The sequence below is a fragment of the Panthera uncia genome (genome assembly GCF_023721935.1).
Source record: "Panthera uncia isolate 11264 chromosome A3 unlocalized genomic scaffold, Puncia_PCG_1.0 HiC_scaffold_12, whole genome shotgun sequence".
In the NCBI taxonomy this organism is placed as follows: domain Eukaryota; kingdom Metazoa; phylum Chordata; class Mammalia; order Carnivora; family Felidae; genus Panthera; species Panthera uncia.
This window is the reverse complement of record NW_026057579.1, coordinates 6,089,932-6,107,663: the sequence shown is the minus strand read 5'-3', so window position 1 is coordinate 6,107,663 and position 17,732 is coordinate 6,089,932. Positions and strand designations below refer to the sequence as shown.

The 17,732-nt window shown below is 40.3% G+C and overlaps 1 protein-coding gene across 3 annotated transcripts in view; it reads right to left on the bottom strand.

The window, feature by feature from the left end:
- KCNG3 (potassium voltage-gated channel modifier subfamily G member 3) overlaps positions 1-17,732 on the bottom strand; it is a 61,161-nt gene that overhangs the window by 13,047 nt on the left and 30,382 nt on the right. For 2 of the 3 annotated variants that reach the window (XM_049652235.1, XM_049652236.1), the window contains exon 2: positions 6,646-6,719. In XM_049652235.1, the coding sequence (XP_049508192.1) occupies positions 6,646-6,719 (74 nt within the window). Of the gene's footprint in view, positions 1-1,690; positions 6,720-17,732 lie in introns of those variants that run through there. The other variant, XM_049652234.1, reaches the window with a different exon arrangement.

Below are 17,732 nucleotides of genomic sequence, written 5' to 3'. Positions count from 1 at the left end.
TAAATGGGAGAATTATTTGAATAGACATTTCTCCCAAAGGTACATAAATCATTATAAGTACATGAAAATATGCTCAATATCATTAGTCATTAGGGAAATGCAAATCAAAATCACAATGAGGGGTGCCTGGCTGGCTTAGTCAGAATCTGAAGCAGGCTCCAGGCTCACAAACCGTGAGATCATGACCTGAGCCGAAGTCAGGCACTTAACCGACTGAGCCATCCTGGTGCCCCAATTTAATCTGATTCTGATTCCTATACAGGTATGCCCATCTCATAAGACCTCATTATTATATACATGAAAAGTCAAACCTAAAAAACATATGCTAGGGGATAATAACACAAAAGAAGGTTGACTCACAGGAAGGATTCCCTAATTGGATTCCTGTACACATCCATTACTGTGTATATGAAATATGATGAAGTTTACCAACCTTTTTTTCCATACAAATGTTTGGAAACCTATTTATTACAAAAAGTGGGATGCACCTAATTATTTCTTGCATGCTACAGTCCTCCTATCTCTGCCTTGCACTGCAGCATATAAAGGTGCATACATTTTAAAAATGTATATAAGGGGCACCTGGGTGGCTCGGTCTGTTGAGTGTCTGACTCTTGATTTTGGCTCAGGTCAGGATCCTAGGGTTGTGGGATGGAGCCCCACATCAGGCTCCGTGCTAAGCATGGAGCCCGCTTGGGATTCTCTCTCTCTCCCTCTGCCCCTCTCCCCCAGTCATGCTCTCTCTCTAAAATAAATAAAATGGGAAAAAAAACTGTAGTAAAAAATTTAAAAATTACTTAAGAAAAAGACAAACATATATGTTGCTCAACTTCCACCTGATCTTTTTAAATTGAGTTAATTGGGAAAGTTAATAAAATGTGATTTCCCTTAAATCATTATAAGACAAATCTTATCAAGAAAGGGACCACGACCCATTATTCTAATTTTACAACTATGATTTCTACTATTTATAATAGTAAATAGTAGTTTATAATAGTAAACTTCCAAATGATAAGAAAAATTGAATAAAAATACAGATAAGAAGCTAGGCAGTTTATCTCAAAGCAAAAAATCTAAACTTTCCAATTCTGTCCTATGAACAAAAACCTTTCACTTGAAACTTACAAACCTTACATCAATTTCATGATTTTGCATTTTTACCTCCAAGTGTTTCATATAAAAGATTCGCTATGGCTAAAACAATAAAACAAAATAAATGCACGTATAGCTATGGCCACACACACACCCCGCTTGTATCACAGTTCAGGATTTGTAACTCGAATACTATTCTCCGCTAAAAACGTGGAATTCTCCTGCCTTCTGTATGGCAGAGAAGGAAAACACGGAAACCCACCAGAGCTGTCAGATCAAGCTTGTAGCACACAGCTAAAATATATGTAAATTGAACAATTCATTGTATATGAATACAACAAAAACACCTGTCATTACTTATGAGTTCTTTCTTTAAAAACAAATCACCTTGGGGCCCCCGGGTGGCTCAGTCGGTCAAGCATCCCACTTCGACTCAGGTCACGATGTCTTGGTTCCTGAGTTCAAGCCCCACACCAGGTTCTCTGCGATCAGTGCGAAGTTCGCTTCAGATCTTCGGTCCCCCTCTCTCTGCCCGCCCCTGCTCGCAGGCGCTCTCTTTCTCTCTCTGCCCCTCTCAAAATAAATAAACTTTAAAAAAAATGAAATAATTAAAGTCTAAGGGGAGGGGAAACTACCTAATACAAAATTGTGTGAAATTTTAGTTTCAGTGTTAATACAATGTTGCATAAATAAAGCAAGATCACTTCTTCAGATATAAATGACATCGCATTACTTAGTTCTGGTAGGTGAAATCCAAATATTTATTCCCTCAGGCTTTCATTCACTAAATGTCATTTATGTTTTCACTATGCTTGGTATATAGTGTTAAATCAAAGGATTCTCACCAAAGCTACTTTAATTAATTTGCTTAAATTATAGCATAAATGCAGATTATCAAGTTCAATTCACTAAAACAATAAACTGACAATTAAATTGACACTAATGGCCCAAAGTTTAAGTACTTACTGGAGGGCGCCTGGGTGGCTCAGTCTGTGAGGGGCTCTGCCCCTCCCCTGCATGCCAGTGCTCGCTCTCTCGCTCTCTCTCAAAATAAATAAATAAACTTAAAAACTCTACTGAAAGTCTGAGTTCCCTATACACTTGTCCCAAGCCATCCTTCCTGACATCTAGGGTGTCTACAAGCAACATTTGCTCTTTATTTGACCTATAAGAAGGGGCTCCAAGGCCCCAAAGAAAATATTTAAAAAGAAATCCTTCATGCTTTCTGATGTTATAAAATAGAAGTATGTCCAAAGACTACTGAACTAAAAATCTGAAAATCAGGTTTCGGGGGCCTGACCTGATACTAGGGTGACCAACTCTCCCAGGTGACCATCTCTCTTGAGATGAAAGGATCTCCCCGGATGGGGGGACCTTCAGTGGTAAAACGAAGAAAGTCCCAGGTAAATCAGGATGACAGCTAACTCATAAGCCACTGGGAGCACAGTTCCTTGGCCGCTGACATTTGGACAAGATAAAGGGCAAAGGAAGGGGACATGGTAGACCAGAAGGTCTCTAGGGCTCTTTAGTTCTTTTTTTTTTTTTTTTAATGTTTATTTATTTTTGAGAGAGAGAGACAGAGCATGAGCGGGGGAGGGGCAGAGAGAGACGGAGACTCAGAATCCGAAGCAGGCTCCAGGCTCCGAGCTGTCAGCACAGAGCCTGATGTGGGGCTCAAACCCACGAACCATGAGATCATGACCTGAGCTGAAGTCGGATGCTTAACTGACCCCTAGGGCCCTTTAGTTCTAATTTACTGTCACGCTATGAAATATTTACACCATATTTGTTTGGACTGTATATTGCATACTATAAGTGAATGTACATTTATGTAGGATCAGAGGGCTCTGGAAATATTTTGTGAAGCTATGTATTAAGTTTGGGGTTACAGAAGCTTAACAGTGAAGCACAGCTAGGAGGTTTCAGTTTTTTATTTTTCATTTCTATAACAAAGAGGAAAAATAAGCTGCTTTTAGAAAATATCAAGCCAACAAAGGAAATCCTTCCAACACCAATATCCAATGTAACCCCATCTTCCCCACCTCCCAGGTCACAGGAGACCTAAGGAAGACATCTGGACCAAAACTTAAAAACAGAATACTACTTTGACTTACTGACAGCCACTGTGAAAGAACGTATTTCTACATTTTTTAAGAAAGGAAGAACTTACAAATGTGTGGTGACAAGTAACTGCGAAAACCAAGAGCCAAGCAAATGCAAATGCCAGTTTCAACCAGCAACCCACAGTACAAAAGAGCCATAAAAGAAAAAGATAAATAAGGCCTTGGATTGTTAAGAGTATGTTCGCTTTTAAAGGCATTCTGTAATTTGTATCTTTAATCTGGAAAAAACCCCACCATCTTAGAGGATACAAAACAAGATACACCTAAGGTTAAGTTACAATCTCACATGTGGTAAAACCAGAACCAACATTCGGGTTTCCTCTTTCCTCACTGAGCATTCTAATAATTTAGGATAACATCTGACTTACTGGTATTAACACAGATCCTAATGAAAGTATCTGTGCTGTGACGATGGAGTTATGAGAAACGTCCAAATGCACAACTAAAAAATCGCCCTACTGAATGGCTTTTTTAAAAGCAGTAACATTCCGGGAAAAGTTTCAAGAAAAACGTCTCTGTTCCTCAAAAATTACAATGTCCATGATACAGTCTCTTAACTCATGAAGTATTCTATAATTTCTTATCACCATTCTTAGTAAATGGGTAGCTGGATTAGTCATTAGACGTCCTTGGTCTGTCACCACCAACAGATTTCTTGTTCCTTAAGGGCAGCCTCAAAGTCTGTGTGTGTGTGTGTGTTCACACATGCGGCTCTACATGTGCACTTGTGGGTGTGGGCTTCTCCTTGCCTCTTCACACAGAAATCTCTCCCCCCAAATCAGTCAACGATAGCATGTGCCCAAACCTGTCACAGACGCTGTGGGGCTATGAAGGTGTGTGCCGGAAAGAGGGCCCCAGCCCTCAAGATAATTATAATTTATTTGGGGACATAAGACATACTTCCATGAAGGCTTCTCAGTGCCAGCAAAATGGATGGCTGCCATATTTTTATTAGTAATATGGGGATGCTTTCATCTGCATATTATTCGCATGAACCACAAGGCCCTAATCAAAATAGGTAAGAAAAAATAAATCCATGCCATTTATTTCAAATATATTAAAATACAATAAGTAGACAATAAATAACAGAATTTATTTTGAGTATATAATAAGCAGCATACCAATACCAGTGTGCAATAGTAAAAAAGATGGGGTGAGATTCTTTTCATGGCCAAAATGTCACATAAACTCAGAAATTAGGGAAAAGGAATGGTTTTGCTATTATTACCCCAGCAACGGCAATGGCAAAGAAGTGTGGCTTCTTGAGGCTTTTCTCAAACCCTAAACATGTGTTAAGAATAAGCTGCTGGGCTAAGTAGGTTTTTAGACATCCAGGTTTTGGCCCTAATTCCTCCACAGTCATATCCTCTCTTGCCCTGGTTGTCTGCTTGTGCTAGTTGACGTTTGAACTAGATGATAGCTAATATTCTTTTAATGAACACTTCTGTTCTGTAATAAATATATCCAGGCCCCATCTCCTCTCCACCCACCCTCTCCACTCCCACTAAATTGCAGTATATAACATTAAATTATTTGTGAATCTATGACTTTAATTTTTTGTGTTTATATATTAACTTCTTTATGGCAACTGGTTAACAAAGCAAAATCTTAATTCATATTGCTAAATTTTAGCACTAAACAGTCAACAGTTTTATATTATCTAATCCTAATAATCTACCCAGATTAATGTGGCATATTGTTCAATATTGTTACAAGAAGTTTTGGTGTAGCTGCAATTCAACATGGTGAAGCTCAGATCAAACAATTATGTATTCACTGCTTTTAGCTGGCTTAAAACTGGCTTAGCTACATAGCAACCAAGAGTAAGGAAATATTTAATTTCTCTTTTTATGATAATCCCGTGACAACATGTAAATATGACTTTGGTATAAAAAGGCTACATAAACATCCTTTCATCTGCTAAGTCTTATTAAACCCACGGAAAAAAACTAAGAGCAGAAGTAGATAAATATGGGTTGTAATATCAAACTATTTCTATTATCATTCCTATGTTGGAAATATTCTTGTTTGGACATCTGAATGTTAGGACAATTATCACCTAGTCACAGCAGTGAATGAATTCAAGTAAAATGAACTCCAATAAAATGCTAAAACAATACAAGCTCCCCTCATTCTGAAATACTCTGTTGAGTCACTTCAGTAAAAAGATAAAAGAAATCCAAAACGGAAAAAAGAAAACATGCTCAAGCTTCCGTAAAGCTGTATGATAAGGTGAATAATAGAAACAAAAATAAATCAGGGAATTGAGAAATATGCTAGGAAAGTTTTTCAAATACTATCCTTGCTCATATCTAGCTCCATTATACAGTTTAAAATTTGGCCAAATTTTTAAAGTATTTGTTAAACAGTTCCTGCATGTGACATATGTTTCCAGGATACTTCTGACATTGATATGAGAGATTATAAAACATTTAGAAATAAAAATGTTACTCTCCAACAAAAAAAAAACACTGTAACTTCCAAGCTTCTTCTGAATTTCATAAGATGGGAAAACATTTGGAAAATGGTACCTTTTGGCTTTAAAACGTTCACATACTATACTTTAAAACAAACACAAAAAGTGTAATTGTTCAAGGCAAGAAGAAGACAGGCATAAATAAAATAAGGTCCTAAAATTTATTCTAGGAGTCATTGTTTTCCCTTCACGGTCTCAATCCTACTTACTCCATTATAAGTACATTTTTTCACCCCTTCAGCTGGGAAGGGTAATTTTCACCCTACCAACATGATGGTAGTACCACTGCAGCACTCACCCAGCAAGAAGCACATGATGACTAGGAAGGAGAGTCAACTCTTTCTATCAAACGAAGTGGATGCAAGAATTGATTTGCAATGCATTAATTTAGGAACTCAGCAGAGAGGCTTCTACTATATCTAGCTGATCTAAACTTGAGCTCATGGTAACACTGCACGAAGCTATGGTAGATAAAAGTGATAGGTAATGCCAAGAGAACAATCCCACTGACAACACAAACTCCTCCAAGAATTCTTCCAGGCATGGTGATAGGATACATATCTCCATAGCCAACTGTAGTCATAGAGATAATCACCCACCAGCAGGCAGCAGGGATGCTGGCGAAGTCCTTGTTGGATGTTTCCAGGTCCAACCCATGTTCAAGAAGCTGAGAAAGTGCACTAAAGATTGCCATGGCAACACAAATGAAGACAAGTAACATAACCATCTCTCGATAACATCGTTTGAGAGTCAAACCAAGTGTCTGGAGACCAATGAAGTGACGGGCAAGCTTAATCACCCAAAAAATCCTCATCATTCTAAGCACCCTCAAGGTGACTCCAGCCCTCTGGAGTTGAGAGTTCTCGCCCGTAAATACTGTCATTAACACGGAGATGTAATACGGAGTGATTGCCAGTAAATCAATGATGTTCAGGGGTCTCTTGACAAACTCACACTTGTTTTTGGAGACGATGAACCTCACGATGCACTCTGCAGTGAACCAACCTATGCAGATAGCTTCAATTATCCTGTCAAGAGAACAAAGGGAGAATTGATCATTTTATTTTTAAGCATTTTAACAGCTCTTAGATATCTTCAGATAATACTACATTGACATACTAATTCAGTTACTTTTTCCAGAAAACATAAAGAACAGACAGCATTACCAACATCATCAGACCCACCAGGACACAACAGAACAACAAATATAATTCAAATGAAAATTGAACTTGATAAAGTTTCTATTTATACACTGCATGTGGTACCACTATTTTTTTTTTTTTTTTGCTTGTCACCAATTCTTTAAAAAACTTGATCTCTTATTTCTTGTTTTAAAATTACCTTATATGCAGCTAGCCACAGTATGAAATGTTACTTACGTTGTGAGGACAGTTGTTCCCAACTGTGATGTCACTTATGATGTGGGTCAGAATGCCTTTGTTCCTACAGATGGTGGACACACCCAAGTTTTCATCAATTCACTTCTTGGTAAATAAGAGTGAACTCAAGATCATTTCCTAAAATGTTACTCTACTTTCTTTTCCTATAGGCGTGTGTGGGAAACACTGAAGCCGAGCCAGCTTTTTGGGCTATGCAAAAGTGCCAGTTTCCTCACCAGGATGGCCACCGGGTCATGACCATCCTCATCACAAGGGTCGCGGTGGAAAAAAGGCTAAGGACTCCTGCACTGGAGCAAAACGATCACTAAATTTTTCCCAAAGACCCAGCAAGTTTGTTTGTTTGTTTTCCATAGCTGTTTTTATGCAACACGTATTCTAAAATATAAGGCCACAGTTTACCTAGAGCAGTATTTACCAACCTTTCCACATCACTGCACACATTGAAAATAATAATATTCACATAGCACACTGTCAGCAACGGGCAGTATTCTCGAAGTAGAAGCCACCAGCCGGGGGGGTGGGGGTTGGGCTCTGGCTACCCTGGCCCTCGCCTGCACTCCTCAAGGCTGAGGAAATTAAATCTCAGCACACTGTTTTGGAAGCCTTGATCCAGAAAGGGAGGTAATTCTGAGGTAAGTTTTAGTCAGATTACCTTTTGAAATTCTAAGCAAAAGTTGTAATTATTACAGCATCATTTATTTTTCTCCACATAATTCTTTCCCACCACTGACATATCCCCCGAACACCAGAAGAGAGAGAGAAGAAACTGGAGTAGGTGGGATGGGAGGGCCCATGGGGCAACATTCTGAAAAGAATGACAAGTGCATTCCACACATCACAAGTTGTGCATTCCACAAGATCACAATAAAATGAACCATGTTCCCCTACTGTAGGGTTGGCAGAACTGTAAAGGTTAATTTTATTTGCTTTCTTTTGAATAGGTAGTAGATTCACATGGTTTAAATTTAAAAGATGAGAAAACAGAGTAAGGAGGGGCGCCTGGGTAGCTCAGTCGGTTGAGTGACTGACTCTGGACTTCGGTTCAGGTCATGATCTCATGGTTCGTGGGTTCCAGGCCCATGTAAGGCTCTGCACTGACAAGCACAAAGCCTGCTTAGGATTATCTCTCCCCCTCCCAACTCGTGCGTGCTCTCTCTCTCTCTCTCTCTCTGTCTCAAAAATGAATAAACATTAAAAAAAAAAAAAAAACTTAAAAAAAAAGAAAGAAAAAAGAGAGTACGAAAAGAAAATTTTCACTCTTGCCCCATCCCCCAGTTCCTGGGCCACAATCCCTTCGGAGGCTCTAGAGGAGAATCCACTCCTTGCCTCTTCCAGCTTCTGATGGCTGTGGGCATTCCTTGGCTTGTAGCCATGTCACTCTAGTCTCTGCCTCCATGGTCCACTGCCTCCTCCTCTTCTGTCAGAGTGTCAAATCCCTCTGCTCCCTTCTCATGAGGATACATGTGACAGCATTCAGGGCCCACTGGGCTAATCCAGGATAACCCCCAACTCAAGATCCTTAATCTAATCAATCTGCGAAACCCCTGATGCCATATAGGTAACACCCACTGGCTCCAGGGATCAGGACCTGCTATCTATGGGGTAAAGAAAGGGGGGAGGATTTTTCAGCCTACCACACAAAGTAACCACACCAAGTCAGCAGAAGTCACAGTTGCCCCCGCCATTTCCCTGTTGTATTACCTGCTGCTCTGCTCATGAATCCCGTAACTCTGCGATTGGCAGCAGCTTCCCTGCCCCTACCAGGCCATCAGTAAAAGCTGCTGCCATGGTGGCCTCTTTGAACCTGGAGACTTAGAAAATTGGGAGATTAAATGAAACTTGGCAGATCTAGAAAATCGGAAGCTGCATTTTTTCAATATGTAGTTTCTTTTTAAATATTCATTTATTTTGGGGAGAGTGCAAGTGGGGGAAGGGCAGGCAGAGAGAGGGGGACAGAGGATCCAAAGCCTGCTCTGCTCTGACAGGCTGACAGCAGTGAGCCCAATGTGGGGCTTGAACTCACGAACTGCGAGATCATGACCTGAGCCAAAGTCAGATGCTCAACCGACTTAGCCACCCAGGTGCCCCTCAATATATAGTTTTAACACACATAATACCACATATCATCTCTCCTTGGTAATGCTCATCGAATATTCCATAGGTTCCCCCATATTTCCAGTCCCCCTGCAGTTAGGCAGGGTCATACGACCAGTATGGACCAATGAACTATGAGCAAAATGACTCTATCACTTCTAGGCAAAAACACTGAAGAGTGAATGCTGATTCTCTTCCCTGCCATGGCAACCTGGAAGTCATGAGTCCCCCTAAATGGCTACAAGATGGTTGGGGCCCCTATCAGCCCAAGCCCCTGAGTGTCTGTATAGAGAAAGACAGACATTCTCCACCCTGACTCTGATTGGATATGATATGTGAGCAACAAATAAATCTTGGTTGTGTTAAGCCACTGAGATTGCTAACTTGGCTGCTATTCTAGGTAATAAGCTGGTAAACACAGTAAGTAGTAAGATGCATACTCAAAAGAGACTGCAGGGGCGCTTGGGTGGCTCAGTCAGTTGAGCGTCCGACTTCGGCTCAGGTCGTGATCTCACGGTTTGTGAGTTCGAGCCCCGCGTCGGGCTCTGTGCTGACAGGTCAGAGCCTGGAGCCTGCTTCTGCTTCTGTGTCTCCCTCTCTCTCTGCCCCTAACCCACTCGCATTCTGTCTCTGTTAAAAATAAATAAACATTAAAAAAAAATTTTTTTTTTTTTAAAAGAGAGACTGCAGCAGCACACAGTGGTGATAGCAATCATTTTCTCAGGTTGGCTGTGGTTAAAACGCCCCAGTCCGACAGCTAAAGTACTGTGTCTCTCCTCTCTCTAGCCACACAGGAGCAGGAGTGCCCCACCTGTTGCCAAAGGCCTGCTGAAGGGGCCTATCAAGCGGCAGACTCACAGTGGTCTTGCAAGGGCCCTCCCAGCAATAAAACCCTCACATTCCACTAAATTAAGAAAAGCAAAAATGCCAATTGTGCCAAAAATACCAGCACGTGTTCTAATTATTTCCACCAAGAGCCAAAGTTGTTCGGATTAAAAACGAGGAAATCGAAATGGTGTAGAATAAACTGTCGGTAAGGGAATTTCAAAGAGGTAAACTCCTTTGTAATGAGGCCCTCTGGGCTCTTCCTGCCCACCCCCCCAAATCAGATGCAGTTTATCCAGAATTCTCTGCCAAAGGGATGAATCAGTGAGAAACCCCAGGCATCCCTCCTTCACCCAGGACTATGCCAAGGCAGTCTCCAACAACAAACACGACAAAGCCTGCCAAAACTCCCCATGTTTCCAAATGGCATTCTCGCCAAAGCCACCACCACCAACTGCTGGAAAACTGAGTACTGTTTTACTGAGTGCTAGCTACAGCCAACAAGTGGGTACTTCCAAAAGGTTACTTCTATAAAAAACAAACGGGAAAAAAGAACTAAAGAAGACACCGAGGGACACCATATTCCACTGAAGCCCATTTTGATTTCTTTTGAGGCCCAAACACAGAAGTTCGTGAATTCATGGCTAATAAAAATATTCACCACCTGTTGGAGCCTTTCAACGCTGGGCACTGTGCTAAGCACTTTACAGACATCACCTCATTGAATCCTTTTCTAGAGGGCTATGAAGTGTGCATTTCCCCTAATATCTCCATTTTCCAGATGATGAAACTGAGGCTGAAAATTTAAACATCTTTTCCAAGGTCACACAACTGAGATTATAGTGGCATGTGTAAGGAGACCCAGCTCCCCTGGGCTTTGAAGCTCTAAGAAATATTTAAAGATGCTAACGATTTTGATGGCAACGTTCGCTGTGAACGCGAAATGATGTGTGTCAATCTTTCGGTCTCCACGGTTTATGTGTTAGAGCAGCATTTTTCAAACTGTCAGTTCTTAACCTGTTAATGGATCAAAACTGACCTTTTTTTTTTTTTTTCTTCCAGAAACTGAATAGCAAACATCAGAGTGCAAAGTATAGTTCTATGAAATTTTTGCTTTGGTTACGTATAATTGTACCTTAAGTTACAACGTAAAACATATTCCTTCCTGTAGGTACTGGAGCACCACAGCAATTGCTGGCTAGCATCAGTCATTCAACCGATCCCCCGTGATAGAAGGCACATCTGTCCAGAGGTTCCAAAAGGGAGCAGATGCTTTCAGTACTAACCAGTTCTACCGCTCACCCTCCCACCCTGACAAAACCCATTTGGCCATTAACTGTGCTCTGTGGGGTAAAGGTAAGTCTCTGCGTACCACCTGCTCATCTCCTTTCGTCAACATTTTATTATGAAACATGTCAAGCAGGGAGCAAATTCACTTTAAATATACTTGCTTATCACCTATTAACCTCTCTATGCATCTATTACTTTTTGTATTTTGACTGATTTTTAAATGTTTGCTTATTTTTGAGAGAGGGAGAAAGGGAGAGAGAGAGCACATAAGCAGGGGAGGGATAGAGAAAGAGACAGAGACAGAGACAGAATCTAAAGCAGGCTCCGGGCTCTGAGCCGTCAGCACAGACCCTGACACTGGGCTCGAACCCAAGAACGGTGAGATCATGACCCGAGCCGAAGGTGGACGCTCAACCAACTGAGCCATCCAGGCACCACCATAGGCACAGAGTTTCAGATTTGCAGGATGAAAATATCTTTTTTCTTTTTTTTAAAGAGGGAAATGCACTTGCCTCTAAAAACTTCAAAGTGCTTATCATCAACTAGAGTTCAATATTTGTTTCTTTTTTTTATGTAAACTTCACATGCAATGAAATGCACAAACCCTAAGTGTACATTCACGGAGTTTTGACAAATGCATAGCCTCTGTAATCTAAACTCCTATAGAGATGCAGAGCATTCACATCACCCCAGAGATGTGAATTTTTTATTATTTTATTATTTTTATTTTTATTTTTTATTTTATTTTTATTATATTTATTATATTTATTATTTTATTATTTATTCTATTTGTTAGTTTACTGTTTTTGTTAATTCCTTCTCTTATTTCCCAGACCCATCAGACACTTAGCATGTACTCAACAGATGTTTGTCCAGTATGACGTAAATAACTTTGATCGAACTCAAGAGCCCGGGATGGCCACTCTACAGGCACAAGAAGCCTTCTGGTTCTTCTGGACCCTTAAGGGATAATTGAAGCACACCATCAAAAACATCCATTCAATTGGACCCTTGTATTATACCATACACAAAAATGAACTCAAAAATGGACTACAGACCTCAAACTATGAAACTCCTAAAAGAAAACATAGGGAAAAAACTTCATGACATTGGACTTGGCCAATGATTTTTTGGATATGACACCAAGAGCAGAGACACCAAAAGACAAATGGGAAGATATCAAACTTAAACACTTGTGCATCAGAAGACACAGTCTGTGAGCAGAGTGAAAAGGCAAACTACAGAATGGGGGACGTTATTTCCAAATTATATATCTGATAAAGGGTCAAAATCCAGGATATACGAAGAATTCCTACAACTCAACAACAAAAATCAAATTACCTAATTAAAAAATTAGCAAAGGACATGGAGTGTCTGGGTGGCTCAGTCGGTTAAGTGTCTGACTTCAGCATAGGTCATGATCTTGAGGTTCACTGAGTTCAAGCCTTGTCTGCACTAGCAGCACAGAGCCCGAATTGGATTCTGTGTCTCCCTTTCTCTCTGCCCCTCCCCCGCTCATTCTCTGTCAAAAATAAAAATAAACACTAAAAAAAATAAAAATAAAAATAAATTAAAAAAAATCAATGAATGGATAGGGGCGCCCAGGTGGCTCAGTTGGTTAAGCAACCGACTTCGGCTCAGGTCATGATCTCACAGTTTGTGAGTTTGAGCCCCGCATCAGGCTCTGTGCTGACAACTCAGAGCCTGGAGCCTGCTTCAGATTCTGTGTCTCTTCTCTCTCTACCCCTCCCCTGCTCACGCTCTGTGTCTCTCTATCTCTCAATAATGAATAAATGTTAAAGAAATAAAAATTTATAAAAAATAAAAACAATGAATGGATAAACAAAATGTGGTGTATACATACAATGGAGAGTTATTCAGCCTTGCCAAGGAAGGAAACCTGTCACATGCTACAAGATGGATAAACCTTGAGGACATTATACTACGTGAAATAATTCAGCCACAAAAAGACAAACGCTGTGTGAGTTCCCTTTTGTGATATCTAAAGTAGTCAACCTCACAGAAACAGAAAGTAGAACGGTGGTTATCAGGGGCTAGGGGGACAGGAGAAAGAGGAATTATTGTTCCATAGGCACAGAGTTTCAGATTTGCAGGATGAAAATGTTCTGGAGATCTATTTCACAACAACATGAATATACCTAACACTACTGAAATGTACATATAAAAATGATTAAAATGGTAAATTTTACGTTTTTTTTTTAATCAAAATTAAAAAAAAAAAAAAAAAAAAAAAGGCAGCGGTGGGATTCAAACCTACCAGAGACTGGAGCCAGAGCCTCAGACCACTGAGCCATGCTGGCAAATGGGGGAAAAATGGTGCTGGCCCTGTCATTAATTAACTAGGTAACTTATTCTGCTTTACCTCAAAAGGATTTAAGGTGATTGCTCTCGTGATGTGCACCAAGAAGAACCTGATTCAAATTCAAAACCACAGGGACAATTAAGAAAATAGGGGCGCCTCGGCGGCTCAGTTGGTTAAGCATCCAACTTTGGCTCAGGTCATGATCTCACGGTTCATGAGTTCAAGCCACATGTTGGGCTCTGTGCTGACAGCTCAGAGCCTGGAGCCTGCTTCGGATTCTGTGTCTCCTTCTCTCTCTGCCCCTCCCCTGCTCGTGCTCTGTCTTGGTCTCTCAAAAATGAACAGACATTAAAAAAATTAAAATAAAACAGAAAAATAAAAGAAAAATATAAAGGCACGTGGGTGGCTCAGTCAGTTAAGTGTCCGACTTTGGCTCAGGTCATGATCTCACGGTCCATCAGTTCAGGTCCTGTGTCAGGCTCTGTGCTGACAGCTCAGAGCCTGGAGCCTGCTTCAGATTCTGTCTCTCTCTCTCTCGCCCCTCCTGCACTCACACTCTGTCTGTCTCTCTCTCTCTCTCCCTCTCTCAAAAATAAATAAACATTAAAAAATTTGAAAGCAAAAAAAGAGAAAAAAATATATAAACAGCCAACGACTGAATGTTTTTACTGGATAGTTGACTTGATAAAGCTAAATGAACTATACAAACATACAAGAGAACATACAAGAGAACAGAGAACCATCTGAAATAGTTATTACACACACATTATATATTTTATACACTTATATGCATATGCACATCTGTACATATGTAATTATAACAAAGCTATATTAAAAATAAGAACAATATCACAATGTATAATACAACATAAGAAAATGTTGTATTAATTCAAATCCCAATAACTCTTTTTCCTATTAAATTATCTCTTAAAAATGTTTTCTATTCTATTTCTTTCCAGTTTTACTAAGACATGATTGATATATTACATTGCATTAGTTTTAGGTGTACAACACAACAATTTGGTCTATGTATATACTGCGAAATGATTGCCACAGTAAGTTTAATTAACATCCATCACCTCACAGTTACAAGTATTTTTTAAGATGAGAACTTTTAAGATCTACTCTCTTTGCAACTTTTCGGTACTGCAGTAACACAGTACTGTTGACTATAGTCACCATGCTGTACGTTACATCCCCAGAACTACTGATCATGTAACTGGAAGTTTGTACCTTTTGACACGTTCACCCACATTTCTCCTACCCCCACGCCCCTCCTCTGGCAACCATCAAACTGTTCTATCTATAAAGTTTGGTCTTTTGGGATTCCATAGATAAGATTATAGAGGTTTTTTTTTTTTTTAAAGTTTGCTTATTTATTTTGAGAGAGAACACGAGCATGGGAGAGTCAGAAAGAGAGAGAGCAAGAGAGAATCCCCAGCAGGCTCCTCACCGTCAGCGTGCAGCCTGACCCAGGGCTCCCACCCACAAACCGCAAGATCATGACCTGAGCGCTAAACAAGAGTTAGACACTTAACCGATTGATCCACCCAGGTGTCCCAAGATATACAGTATTTATCTTTCTTTGTCTGACCTATTTCACTTAGCAAAATGCCCTCAAGGTCCATTCATGTTGTCACAAACGGCAAGACTTCCTTCTTTTCTATGGACGAATAATATTCCATTATATATGCCACATTTTCTTTATTCGTTCATCTGTCAATGGACACACATTGTTTCCAAGTCTTGGCTGTTGTAAATAATGCTGCAACAAACACGGGGGTGCACGTATATTTCTGACATAATAACTTCAAATTATCTTTAAACTGGAATAGGATTTTAAGGGTTCAATTTATTTAAAAAAAATTTTTTTAATATTTATTTTTGAGAGAGAGAGAGACAGAGTGCGAGCGAGAGAGGGGCAGGGAGAGAGGGAGACACAGAATCTGAAGCAGGCTCCAGGCTCTGAGCTGTCAGCACAGTCCAACGCTCAAATGACTGAGTCACCCAGGCACCCCAGTTATCGGCAACTTTAGGACTTTGTACTGTGTAGGCATGAAAAGGAATAAGGTGCATTACTGAGCTTTGATGTGAAACATTCTTCAAGACGTATAGATGTAGAACAGTACATAATTATGCTGTAATTGTGTGAATGTACGTGTATGCACACATGCATGTTCTGGAAGGCTACTTCAAGAAACTGGTAACACCAGTTGCTGCCTCTAGGAAGAGAGCCTGGGAACCTGATGCAGGATGGAAACCCACTTTTTTACTTTCAATCCCTTTTGTACTGTTAAATGCTTGACTGTGTGCACATATTATTTTTCCAATTTAAAAACACTTTTTTTTAAGAAAAAGTAAAAAGCATGCCCAAATAGAAGAGCAATCACCATGATGGAGTTGTCAGCAGCTTGAACCAGCCAGCACAACCCCAGGAGTGCCACAAAGGGCACACCCTTCCTACCCCAAGCTTTCAGACTTAAATGTATAACGCATTTCCAATCACATTTCTGACAGGCACAGAGAGTGTAATAATACATGGTGTAATAAAAATTTCCAACAAACTGCACATCAGTGTTCACCACATTACCTAGAATGTCTTTTATATCCCTACAAGAGTTTTCTCCACAACAATAAGTTAAATGGGAAAAATACCAGAATTTTTAAAACAAATCTTGATTTTTCTTGTGCACTTTAATTACCTTTAAAAAATCCATGCCAAAAAAAAATCCATACCATTCATATCTTTTTATCTTCCAATCTAGATCAATGAGAATAAATAAAAACAGATTATGGGCCCACTCAAGTACCAAGCATCTTTCTCTAAATATACATGTACTAATTAATCCACAACAACTAAATGCAGTAAGTTTTGCTATCTTCACCACTTATAAATGAGGAAACTGAAGCAAAGAGAAGTCATTTGTTCATGCCACACAGCTAATAAATGGTAGATTAATAATATATATTCATAGACCACCTGGGTGGCTCAGTCGGTTGAGCATCTGATTCTTGATTTTGGCTCAAGTCACGATCACAGGGTGGTGGGCTGGAGCCCTGCATCAGGCTCCACATTGAGCATGGACCCTGCTTGAAATTCCTTCCCTCTGCCCCCTCCCCTGCCCACACACTCTCCCTCTCTCCCTCTCTCCCTCTCTCTACACACACACACACACACACACACACATATATAATATTAGTAATAATTATTATAATAACTGGGTGGCTCAGTTGGTTAAGCGTCCGACTTCAGCTCAGGTCATGATCTCACTGTGAGTTCAAGCCCCGCATCAGACTCGCTGCCGTCAGCACAGAGCTGGCTTCGGACCCTCTGTCCCCCTCTCTCTCTGCCCCTCGCCTGCTCACGCTCATTCTCTCTCAAAAATAAATAAATGTTGGGAAAAAAATTGTTTAAGTAATATATACTCATTGGTTGTGTACTACGTTGAGTCCTGGCTGGGATCTATGTATTTCCTTATTGCTGTAATCAATGTATACTTGTTACTTTATGTTCCTCCGTTGATATTACTGTGCTTACTCATGCCTGTGTTTGGATGGCGATTTCTTTAGAATATGTGGCAGGATATGGATAGTGATAAATAGAAAGGCCCTGGAAGTTGAGGATTGTCTATGCAGGACTGGGCTTTCTCACTGGAGGTTTAAAGAAGCTGCTATTATGCTGCTGGACGTCTTCTCCCTATGACCACAGGCACTGGGCTGCCCGTGCTCCTTTACTCCCCACTTAGTAGACAGGAGCATGCACTTCTCCCCCTTGCCTGAGTAAAATGGGGCTCTACCTCCTAACTGCACAGCATAGTTTCTCCTCTGTCATTTCTCTGTCCTCTATTTTAACAACATGGGTACCAGATCCACATTTTCTCTTTACAAATAGGGACGAGTGATCTTCTACAAAGGAACAACCAAATTCTTGACTATACATCCAAGGGTCACAATACCTGCTCTGCCAGGACAAGGGGCTATTCACCATATATAAATCCATCAAACATCAGAGTGTGTCTCTGTGAAAATCACAGGCAATTAACAAATAACCCTGACCTTCTCCTTCAGGCATAATAATCAGTCCCATTTTCAACCCAAATACATGAATT